Here is a 12477-nt window from a genome sequence, read left to right as displayed (position 1 = left end):
CATCCTCAGACTGTATCCTTACACTGTATCTCTGACTGCACTCTCAGTCTGCACCTCAGACTTCATCTCTAACTGCATCAACAGCCTGCATCTCTGACTGCATCCTCAGACTGCATCTCTGACTGAATCCTCAGACTGTACCTCAGACTGCATCTCCAACTGCATACTCAGACTGCACCTCACATTGAATCTCAGATTGAATCCTGACTGCATCTCACACTGCATCCTCAGACAGCATCTCCAACTGCATCTTCAGACTCTATCTACGACTGCATCTCCGACTGAATCCTCAGACTGTATCTCTGCATCTTCAGACTGCATCTTTGACTGAACCCTCAGACTGCATCTCAGATGCATCCTTAGACTACATCTTATACTGCATCCTCAGACTGCATCTCACACTGCATCCTCAGACTGCATCTAACATTACATCCTCAGACTTCACCTCATTGCATCCTCAGAATATATCTATGACTACATCCTCAGACTGCATCTCTAACTGCACCCTTACTGCAACCTCAGATTGCACCTCAGACTGCATCTCAGATTACATCCTCAGGCTGCATATCTGACTGAATCCTCAGACTGTACTCCAACTGCACCCTCAGACTGCATCTCCAACTGCATCCTCAGACTGCGCCTCACACTGCATCTCAGATTGATTCCAAAGAGTGCATCTCACACTGCATCCTCAGACTGCACCTCAGATTGCATCCTCAGACTGTATCTCTAACTGCATCAACAAACTACATCTCACACTGCATCATCAGACTGCACTTCAGATTGCTTCCTCAGAGTGCATCTCTAACTGCATCAACAAACTACATCTCACACTGCATCCTCAGACTGCACCTCAGATTGCATTCTCAGACTGCATCTCTGACTGCACCCTCAGACTGCACCAGAGACTGCATTTCTGACTGTATCCTCAGAGTGCATCTCAAATTGTATCCTCAGACTGCATCTCACACTGCATCCTCAGACTGTGTCTCCGATTGCATCCTCAGACTCCATCTCTGATGCATCCTCAGACTGTACTCTGACTGAATCCTCAGACAATATCCTTAGACTGCACCTCAGACTGCCTCACACTGCATCATCAGACTGCACCTCAGACTGCATCTCCAACTGCATACTCAGACTGTATCCTCAGACTGCACCTCACACTGCATCTCATATTGAATCCTCAGACTACATCTCAGATTGCATCCTCAGATTGCTCCTCAGATTGCATTCTCAGAATGTATCTCTGACTGCATCCTCAGACTGCACTTCAGACTGCATTCTCAGACTGCATCTCCAACTACATCCTCAGACTGTATCCTCAGACTGCATCTCAGAATGCATCCTAAGACTGCATCTCAGATTGCATCCTCAGACTGCATCTCACACTATATCCTCAGACTTCATCTCACACTGCATCTTTAGACTGCCTCTCCAACTGCATCCTCAGACAGTATCTCTGACTGCATCCTCAGACTACATCTCTGACTGAATCCTCAGACTGTACTCCGACTATATTCTCAGACTCTATCTCCGACTACATCTCCAACTGCATCCTCAGACTGCATCTCTGACTTAATCCTAAAACTGCATCTCAGACTGAATCCTCAGATTGCATCTCAGTCTGAATCCTCAGATTGAGCTCCTGTTTCCTCCCACCTTATATTTTTCTCTGCCCAGCCATATAACTCCTGTATCTTCCTCCCTAGTGCTGGGATTAAAGGCCTGTGATCCCAAGAGCTGGGATCACTTTGAACTAACAGAGATCCCTCTGCCTCTGTCTCCGGAGTGCTGGGATTAAAGGTGTGTGTCACCACTGCCTGGCCTCTATAGCTAACTAGTGGCTTAGCTCTGCACTCTGATTGATCTTTAGGTAAGCTTTAGTTGTTAGATGACAAACTAAATATCACTACAGCTTAGGATGCATGAGGATACAGAGGAATCTTAAAACCAGCCAGGCACTGGCAAGATGACTCAGTTGATAAGATTGCTTATTGACAGGTTTGAGGACCTGAGTTCAATCCCCAGGACCCACATGATGGAAGGAAAGAAATTTCAACTCCTCAAAGTTACTCTCTAACTTCTATACATATCCTATGGTATGCATGTCCACATACACACATATGAACAAAATAAATGAAGACAAATGTAATAAAAACCATGGCTGATTTAGGACAGTAATTAAGGAATGGTTGACCTGGAAGTGGCGACTAGTTGTTTTTGAGATGTGTATTCCAAACCTACTGCATGTCCACTGCTGCACAGAGTAAGCCAAGGTGAAGCGGGGAGTGACTAGCTCTGAAGGCAGAGGCCTGCTGTACCAAGTGACACATACTTAAGTGCAGAAAATTAAGGAAATATTAAAGATTGAAATATAATCAGAAAAATAACATGGCTATAATTATGGCTATAATTCAACAAATTTTTAAAAAGCTCAGGGGCTAGAGTGATGGCTTAGTAGTTAAAAGCCCTGGCAGCCCTTCCAGAGGACTGGGTTGGATTCCTAGCACTCACATGGTGGTCATAACCAGCTGTAACTCCAGTTCCGGGGGATCTGACACCGTCTTCTGACCTCCACAGGCAGAGGAAATACATGCTTGCAGACAAAACACCCACACATAACATTTTGAACAATGAGAATGCAGTCTAGGGTCTGCAGAATGACACGGCTTTCTTACCACTGGAGTCTGTTTCAGATTCAGAGTCACTGTCACTATCTTCAGAATATTTCTTATGTTTTCTTTTAGATGACTTTTTCTTTCTCTTTTTCTTGGATCTTTCTTTTGAATGACCAGATTTCCTTTTTTTCTTCTTTTCATCTGTTGTAAGTACAAATGAAAAATTAACTTCTACAGAAGTATTTCAAACATTTTACTATATCTGAAATAATGAAAAGAAACAGTTGTTTGGTAGCCTGGGTAAAAGCAAGGTCTAATGTGCAATTATTTATAAACATACTTTTGAAATTTATGAATTAATTCCTTATTTTACAAAATTACCTTCTGAACTAGATGCTGAAGTAGTGCTTTTCTTTGGCTCTTCATCCTCTACTGGTGTATGTTCATCAGAGCTGAATTACAGAAAACAGTTGTAAGAAATATGTTTCATGGGGTATTAAAATAAGCTCTTACAATTTTTCAGTAACAGCACTCATTGCCTAGGAACCTTTAAAGACAAGCAATTAAAATTATTGTTATTATTAATGTTGCTTTATCTTATTTGTATGGGCATTCTGCCAACACATATGACTGTGCCTGGTGCCGACAGGGGCCAGAGAAAGCATCGGATCCTCTAGAATTGGATATACAGAATAATGAATATATGGGTGTTGTGGATCAAACTCAGGTTCGATAGCCAGTGCTCTTAACCACTGAACCATCTCTCTAGCTCTCAAAGACAAGCCATTTTTGTAAGAGTATATTCAAGAGTCTACCATCTCCTTAATGATAAAATAGCTTATATTTACATAATGCTCCAGAGTTTACACAATACTGCTAAAAAAGCAGTGTGTAGCTGGGCAGTGGTGGCGCACACCTTTAATCCCAGCACTCAGGAAGCAAAAGCAGGCAGATCTCTATGAGTTCAAGGCCAGCCTGGTCTACAGAGCGAGTTCTAGGACAGGTTCCAAAGCAACACAGAGAAATTCTATCTAAAAAAAAAAAAAGCAATGTGTAAGATTTATATTTTCAGAAGAAATTCACAAGATAAAAGTTGAGAAACAGAAAACATAAGGAAAGATCAAGAAAAGGCAAACATGAAGGTTGATGGAAGAGTTCATGATTTTATTATTATTTCTGGTTGTAGGAATCAAATCTAGGTCTCACTGATGCTCGGCATTTGCTCTATCACCAGGAGACATCCTAGCTTCAGAACTTTATTATAATTAGGTAAAGGATATACACTAGAACAACTCCCATCTCCCCAGACCTTAACAGACTACAGAATTAGCAAAATAAATTCTGAAAGTAAGCTTTTTGTTTGGGGGTTTGAAAACATTTTTCATATTTAGCTTGTTTAGTACATGTATGAGTGTGTGTAGGTGTGTGTACGTGCACGCACGCACGTATGTGATTACTACTGTGGAGGTCTGAGAACAATTTTCAGGATTTGGTTATCTTCTTCCACCCATGTGGGTCCCATGGATCTGATAAAGTTGTCAGAGTTGGCAGCAAGCACCTTTACCTGCTGAAACATATCGCTGGCCTGCAGAGTTTGCTTTTGAGACAGGGTCTCCAGCTCATGCTGGGGTTGAACTCTGTATGTAGCTAAGGAAAGCCTTTCACTTTAGCGCCCCCACCCCCTGCCTCTACCTCTTCAGTCCTGAGATTATAAATCATGTACCACCATGCCTGGTTTATTTGGTGCTAGAGATTAAACCCAGGGTCTTAGGCATTCTAGACAAGCATTCTACCAGCTGTTATCTGCACAGCAAATAGAGTGTGCACTGTTCTTGAATAGCAGCTGAGCTTGATTCCCAGTACCCATGCTGGGTGGCTCAAAATCACCTAAAACTCTAGCTCCAAAGAAATCTGATATCCCTGGCCTCTGGGGGCAGTAGCTGTGCACACCCATAGAAACCCACACAATACATATAGTTAAAAATAATAAAAATAGCAAGACATAATGATACACACCTTTAATCCCAGCACTTGGGAGGCAGATGCAGGTGGATTTCTGTGAGTTTGAATCCAGTCTGGTCTACACAGTGAGTTTCAGGACAGCCGGGGGCCACATACTGAGACTTTGTCAAAACTAGTAAATAAATCTAAACAAAAAAATGTTTAATTCTTTGGGACAGAATCTAAAAAATTAAAATGCTTTGATGGTACCCAAGGAAAGTTAAAATATTGTGTCATCCTTTCCTTAAAGTTTGGAAGATCACACATGATATAACTTGGGTATTTCTTATCAAAATATTTTTAGGGTTTCTTTTAATCCTCACTCAATGAGTTCAGGTATCTATAAGAATAAGTTTCAAATAATATGGTTTTATCATCCTGACACAAATTATAGGCTTCTTGTTAAGCACACTGTCTTAAAAAAAAAAATCCAAGAGTGGAGCTGAGTAGGGTAGCTCATGCCCTTAATCCCCACAGGTGGATCTGAGTTCAAGGACAGCCTGGTTTACAGAGTGAGTTCCAAGACAGGGCTACACAGAGAAACCTTCTCTTACAAAACCAAAAATATAAATAAATAAAAATAAATAAGCATGGGGGCCAGGAAGCTAAAGGTGCTTGTTGTCAAGCCTGATGTCCTGAGTACGATTCTTAGAATGCATACCGTAGAAGGAGAGAGCAACCCCACCTGTGCGCTATGGCACACAAATACCCCCTTAGAAAATATTCACGCTTAAAAAGAAAATAAGCATGGACTAAAAAGTAGTGGCCTTCAGAGTATTAGATATAGGAAACATTTATTTGAAATTGTCAAAGAACAAATTTAATTAATAAAAATGATGTTGTCAGCATTAGGAAACATTTTTTAAATGGCAGTATATTAATTTTAAAAATTCTTGGTGACCTTAATGTAGACTTGAAACTCTGAAAATCTAAGAGGAAACCCTTTGAGATGTGAACATATGGAATGAAGACACGGCTCAGTGGTTTAGCACACTGACTGTTCTTTGCAGAGGGCCCACGCTCAGTTCCCAGCACCTACACAGCAGTTCACAACCATCTGTAATTCCAGTTTCAGGGGTTCTAATGTTCTCTTCTGACTCTGCAGGTCCAGGGTATGCATGCAGTACACTTATACAAGATGTAGGTAAAACACTTATAAAATAAATATTTTTTCAGAAAAGATAGGCATAAGTAAGAACTTTCTAAATAGGATACCAGTTGTTCACAAAATAAATCTCCAGATCAACAAATGAGACCTTACAAGATTAAAACCTCTTACACAGCAAAGAAAAACAATTGAGTGAAGAGACAGCTTACAGAATGGGAGAAAACCTTACTACATCTGGTAGAGGAGGATAACAAGAATATGAGGAACCAAAAAAATTAAACAAGAAACCAACACAATAAATGCACTCAGCCAGGTGGTGGTGGCATACCCCTTTAGTCCCAGCACTTGGGAGACAGAGGAAGGCTTATCTCTGTAAGTTCAAGGCCATCCTGGTCTACAGAATAATTTCCAGGACAACTGGGTCTACACAGAAAAACCCTGTTTCAAATAAACAAACAAATAAAAAAATAAATGAATAAAAACAGACTAATGAATTGAACAGATGGTTCTCAAAAGACAAAATACAAATGGTCAATAAACACATACACAAAAATTCAACCTCCATCAGGGAAATGTGGATAAAAACTACCTTACCCCAGTCGTTGAGAAAACAACTAAGAGTCGGGCAGTGGTGGCGCACGCCTTTAATTCCAGCACTCAGGATGCAAAGACAGGTGGATCTCTGTGAGTTTGAGGCCAGCCTGGTCTACAAGAGCTAGTTTCAGGACAGGCTCCAAAGCTACACAGAGAAACCCTGTCTCGAAAAAACAAAAAACAAAAACAAAAAAAGGAAGAAAGAAAGAAAGGAAGGAAGGAAGGAAGGAAGGAAGGAAGGAAGGAAGGAAGGAAGAAAGAAAGAAAGAAAGAAAGAAAGAAAGAAAGAAAGAAAGAGAAAGAAAACAACTAACTAAGTACAAATGCTGCTGAGGATATAGACAACAGGGAGCCCTTATATACAGTCAGTTGGAAAATAGACTGATCCAGCTTCTGTGGAAAAACAGTATGGAGGTTTATCAAAAAACAACAATATAAATAGATCCTCCACAGAATCTAGCTCTACCACTCCTGGGCTTCTGCCTGATCTGCCCAAAGAACTACAGTCATCACATCACAGAGACACTCACACACAATGTAAACTGCAGACTATTCACAGCGACTAAGTCATGGGACAAACCAGGTATCCAGCTACAGACCTACAGAGGCAGTGTATGTGCACAGTGGAAACATTTCCAGCCAAAAAGAAGAATGGAGTTCCATCATGTACAGGAAAACAGGTGTGACAGGCAATCATCCTGTCGAGCAAATAAGGCCAGTACCAGAAATACAAATTTCATGTTTCACCTGATTTGTGGTTCCCAGATTTCATATAGTCTCATAAGATCATGTATGTATGTATAAAATGAAAGAAGAAATGAAAAGTGTTTAGGGGAACAAAAGGAAGCAAGGGATGGGATTATGGCAATGAACAATGTTATATCTGTCTAAACTTTTATTTTTAATTCAGGGGTCAGAGAGGTAGCTCAGTTGATCAAATGTTTGTCACACAAGCACAAGGACCTGAGTTCAGATTCCCAGCAGCCACATAAAAATGATGGGTGGGGTGGCATTCACCTGTAACTCTAACACTCAGAGAGGCAGAGACAGCAAGATTCCTAGGACTTGTTGGTCAACCAATCATGCTCACTGAATCAGCACCAGGTTCATTGAAAAACTCTGTCTCAAAAAATAAGGAGCTGGACTAGCAAGATGCCTTAGCAGGTAGGGGCACCTGATGCCAATCCTAACAACTTGAATTATATTCCCTGGAACCCACACAGTGGAAGAAGATAACCATCCCCTGCGAGTGGTCCTCTGACCTCCACATTTGTTATGTGAGTACACTCAAAACACCCGTGCACAGACAGTGAGAGAGAGAGAATAAATAAATGTAAACTTAAAATATAACATAGAGAAGAGATCACAGAAAATATCTGACTTCAAATTCTGAACCCCACACACAGTCACTTACACACACGAATTTTTCAGACTTTTGGGTGTCTACTTTTCCCAGCTCACTAGCCCATTTCCACCCTCAGGAGGGCCTTCTTTCTTATCAAATTACCTCTATTTTTATTACTTATGCTAATACCTAGCAGTCTGATAGTGGGTTAGTTGAAAAAAATAAAAAATATTATAAATATATTATTTTTAATAACAAATCTGAGTAGGAAGTTAATGATTCATGAGTTATAGTTTCAAGACAACAGTTAAACTGGGCATGGTGATCTATGCCAGGAATTCCAGCATTCAGGGGGTTAAAGCAGGAGGATTGCTGTGAGGCTCAGTCATGCCTTGGTCATTACACTGTGGGTTCCAAATAGCCTGGATCACAGAATGAGACCATGTCTCAAATACAAAACAAAACAACCCCCCCAAACACACACAATGAATGTGCTAAAATCTACTATCTGTATCAGTAATCATTACCCATGTTCCATGGGGTTTTTTTTAATATAAGGGATAAAACAGTATAAATCATAAGAAAGCAAAAAAAATTTGATAAGTACTTGAAGCTCTTCACTTAAAAATTTTGACAGTAGGGCTGGCGAGATGGATCAGTAGGTAAAGGCGCTTGCTGCTAAGCCTGACGACCTGAGTTCAATCCCTGGGACCCACATGGTGGAAGGAGAGAACGGACTCCTGCAAGTTGCCCTCTGACCTCCACCTGTGCACATACATACATGTACAAATAAATAAAATGTAAGAAAATATAATTAAAAAATTTTTGACTGCAGACCAGGATTTAAACAAATGCTATTAACATTTTAATATGATATTTTTTTAACCTACTTACTCTGGTTCAGGATTCTTTGGAGAAAGTCCCCAAACTTCAGGAGCTCCCAATTCTCCAATTCTCTCTCTTTCACTTAATCTCCTAAAACATATAAATATTTAAATTATAACTCAATGGATGAACTGTTTCCTAAACATATAATAAAACTCAACAGGAATCAAGTCTTCTAGTATTATTTTCCCCATATATCTTTTGAGACAGGATCTTACCATGTTGACTAGGCTGGCCTTGAACTCCTGGGCTCAAGTGATCCAGCCTTCGAAATAGCTGGAGCTACAGAAACACCTGGATTTATGTATGTCTGAAAAGTTAATAAAAACTTGATTTAAATATAAGCTCTGTAGGTAGGATTTGATGCTCTGATAGTATCATAAACAGGTGTAAACTATAGAGTGCTTCAGTGGCAGTGGCAGAAATGGCAGTCAGACTGTCAAGGGCATCCCTTTTGCTGAATGTGTGACATAGCTTCTAAATGTCCATTTAACCGTAAAGTGTAACAGAAAGGTTTTGAGGGTGGAGGAGGTTGGTGTTTTGCTGTTGTTGGTTGGGTTTTTTTTTTTTTTTTTTTTTTTTTGGTCTTTTGAGACGAGTTTCTCTGTGTACCTTTGAAATCTGTCCTGGAACTCACTCTGTAGACCAGGCTGGCCTCGAACTCACAGAGATCCACCTGCCTCTGCCTCCCTAGTGCTCAGATTAAAGGTGTGCGTCATCACCCCCGGCTAAGAAAGGTTTATATGTCAAAAAAATTAATCTGTTTATGTATATTTATAAAGTAGTGAAATCTTTTGATTTGGTCAAACTTTGTTTTCAGAAATCTAGGAATTAGTGAAGAAAATAAAGATGAAATAAAAATAAAGGGGATTCTGGAGAGAAAGGAAAATTTTCTTTAACAAAAACTGTCTTCATGCTCCATAAGGCTTATTACCAGTTTTCCATCCAGATCCATTTAGGGAAAGGAGTATGTTCTCTACTCTTGGGAGAATACCTTTTTACATTTTGTGTATGTGGCTAATTCTGTTTTAATATTTACCACTACTCAGAAACTTAAAATACAAACTCTGGGCTGGAGAGATGGCCCAATGGTTAAGAGCACATATTGTTCTTGCAGAGGAATGGAGTTTGGTCTCCCGCATCCAAGACGGTTGATTTTCAGCTGCCTGTAACTCCAGCTCCAGGAGATCTGATGTTTCTGGCCTTCCAAGGCATCTACACTCACATGTGCATATCCATACACAGACACACATTCCTACACAGAATTCAAAACATAATGAAAATAACACCATGTATAGTGATTGGTGCCTTCAGTCCCAGCACTTGGGAGGCAAAGGATGGCGGGTTTCTTTTTGTTGAGGCCAGTTGGTCTACCTAAGTTCTAGGACAGCTATATAGACAGACCTTGTCTACACCACCACCCCAAAAGAAATAAAATAATTATTTAAAGATAAAAATAATTATGGGGGGAGCCTGAATTCCTTAAAGTGTAGTAGCTTGCAACTCGCAGTTTAAAAATTAATCATTATAACAGAAATATAATTGGCTTTATTTTCTTTTAACATCTTTCATCATGGGAAAAACTTGGAGTTTTTTTTATTTGGTCAAAACAGATAATTTAAAAGGGGATTCATCTCTTTGTAACTGCTAGGGGAAGAATGCCACAAAGAACACAAAGCCTCATCCCTGTTGCTCCTGTAATGTTTTAAAAGTTCTCATTTTTAAACACATGCTACAAAGCCTAGTACTGAGCCTAAGACACAATGTTTAATAGACACAATAAACTTCAAGTCATCTAAAAGTACAAATGCAAAATCCATCCAAGGAATTATAACATTCCAGTAAACCCTCTCCACCTGTTTTTGAGACTGGATCTCATGTAGCAGGGTCCAGCTAGTCTTCAACTCCTGACTCTTTCTCAAGTCGTGGGATTAGAGACATGAGCTTACAAAACTTCTGGCTCACCATTTGCTTTCCGGCCCACATACCATGCTGAATAATCTAAATTGGACAGTTAAGTCTCTAGCAATTCAGAACTGTCTTACTGTTTCTGTTTTCACGCATTTATGGAAGTTAGTAGAACCTTAAAAGCCTTGTTACTAATTTCCCGCACCCCTTTCTGGTGAAGAAGTGAAGCTCAGAGAGGTCAACTGACTTGCCCAAAGCTACCTTGCTTCATGGCAAGCTTCATGCACAGGCAGAGTGCCTGTGAAGTCTGCCCTTTTTACTATTAGACTTTATGTCCTCCCCTCCTGGAAGGAAAAAAAAATCATGAAAACATTTCAACAGTTAGAAAGTTTACTTGCCCCTAATGCCTGTAATGTTTTAAGTTTTATCCTTTTAAAGCACATGGTAAAGGCCTAGTCCAGTGCCTAAGACATAATGCTTAACAAACATAATAAACTTTATAAAATTAGCTACTATGACTAAGCCTCTCTTAGGGTCTCACTCTCCCTCAGACCGACCTTGAATTTATTCTGCAGTCCAGGCTGCCCTCCATTCTGAATGCTGAGCCATCATGCTCAGCCTTTTTAACATATTTTCTGAGACATGTTCTCATGTATACCAGGCTGGCCTTAAACTTGCTATGGAGGTAAGGACGACAATGATCTGACTTCCTGCTGAGACTCACAGCTGTTGCAACCACAGGCTTGTGTGTCTTTTTAAACCAAGAACTCCATTAGAGGAGATTTGATCTCATACTTGCATTGTTTTTCATGGTCAAAAATGGCTGAGACCACTTCACAAAACTTTTCCTAATATAGCCTCATCCACAGTTTGGCAGAGTACTTTTCTTACATTCATCTAACCATCTTGCACAGAGGAAGGTTTCCTCCTATCCAATACAGATCCCTAATTAAAATCCTTACCAATTCCCAGCAAAACTTTTGCACTGACATCCTGTTATCGCAAGCTCGTCTGTTCCTTCATGCAACAAGCAATTGTTGCTGCATGCCTACCAAGAGACAGGAACTACTAATTCTGTGAACAATAAAATAGAACCTCTACTTTCCACAAGTTCAGTTTAGTGAAGAATAAAGAGAAGCTCACGGATAATGACACAACCAAAGAACTACAATAGAGCCGAGGCTCTTAGCGTTATCAGTCTGCAAAGACAGGAGGGGGGAAGTAGGTAGTGGGAAAACGGGGCACTTTATGAAGGAGTCTGGGGATGAATGAAAATTTAAGTTAGAAAAGGATAAATAAAAAGGTCGTGGGATGAACTGAAGAAAAGGATGAAAAAGGTGCGAGGTGGGTGGGAAGCGAAATACAAACAGAAACAATGAACGACTAGCCGGACTCAAAGGCAGGCGGGCTCGTCCAAGAGAGGATGCGGCGATCTCACTCACTTCTGCCGCAGACTCTCCTCCCTCTCCTTGTCCAGCAGACTTGGCCATGGCTTGTCGCCCCCGTAGGGACGCGAGTAGCCGCCATAATAGGCAGACGAGGATGCAGAAGCAAAAGGGGCACTCCGCTGCGCAGAGGGCCGCTCTCGAGAACGCGATCGAGAGCGGGAGCGGTAAGACTGGTTTCGAGAGCTTTGGCTGAAACCGCTCAGCGAATGGCTCAGGCCATTCCGGTCACAGAGCCGAGAACAAGAGCGCGAGCGAGAGCGGCGACCCCGCGGGGAGCGGGAAGATTTGCTGGGCTTAGGGCTCCTCGACGAACTGCGACGTCTTCCCCCGGAGGCCTCCCGTTCAGGGCTACGCGAGCCCGACACAGGAGCCATGGTGGTGAAAGCTGAACCCGCCAAGGGGCGGGACGAGGGGGCGCTCTCGCTGCCCCCAAAGGGTCTAAGATGCCTAGAGTCCAAGAGCCCGCAGCGTTTAGCAACCCAGAAAAAAAAAGAGAGAAAAAAAACCCTGGGAAACAGTTCCGGGTACGTCGGTAAACCCCTTCCCTTGGACCCAGGCTCCTTGCAG

At 41.3% G+C, this 12477-nt stretch overlaps 1 protein-coding gene across 1 annotated transcript in view; it reads right to left on the bottom strand.

The window, feature by feature from the left end:
- The window catches only part of Nkap (NFKB activating protein), a 27151-nt gene extending 14674 nt beyond the window's left edge, over positions 1-12477 (bottom strand). Inside the window, exons 1-4 of the mRNA XM_048450425.3 lie at positions 11905-12477; positions 8564-8644; positions 3003-3073; positions 2682-2822 (exon numbers count right to left, since the gene is read on the bottom strand). Of these exons, the coding sequence (XP_048306382.1) occupies positions 2682-2822; positions 3003-3073; positions 8564-8644; positions 11905-12284 (673 nt within the window). The 5' untranslated portion in view covers positions 12285-12477. The remainder of the gene's footprint in view (positions 1-2681; positions 2823-3002; positions 3074-8563; positions 8645-11904) is intronic.

This window comes from Myodes glareolus, chromosome X (assembly GCF_982192425.1).
Source record: "Myodes glareolus chromosome X, mMyoGla1.1, whole genome shotgun sequence".
NCBI lineage: Eukaryota > Metazoa > Chordata > Mammalia > Rodentia > Cricetidae > Myodes > Myodes glareolus.
This window is presented reverse-complemented; position numbering and strand designations above follow the sequence as displayed.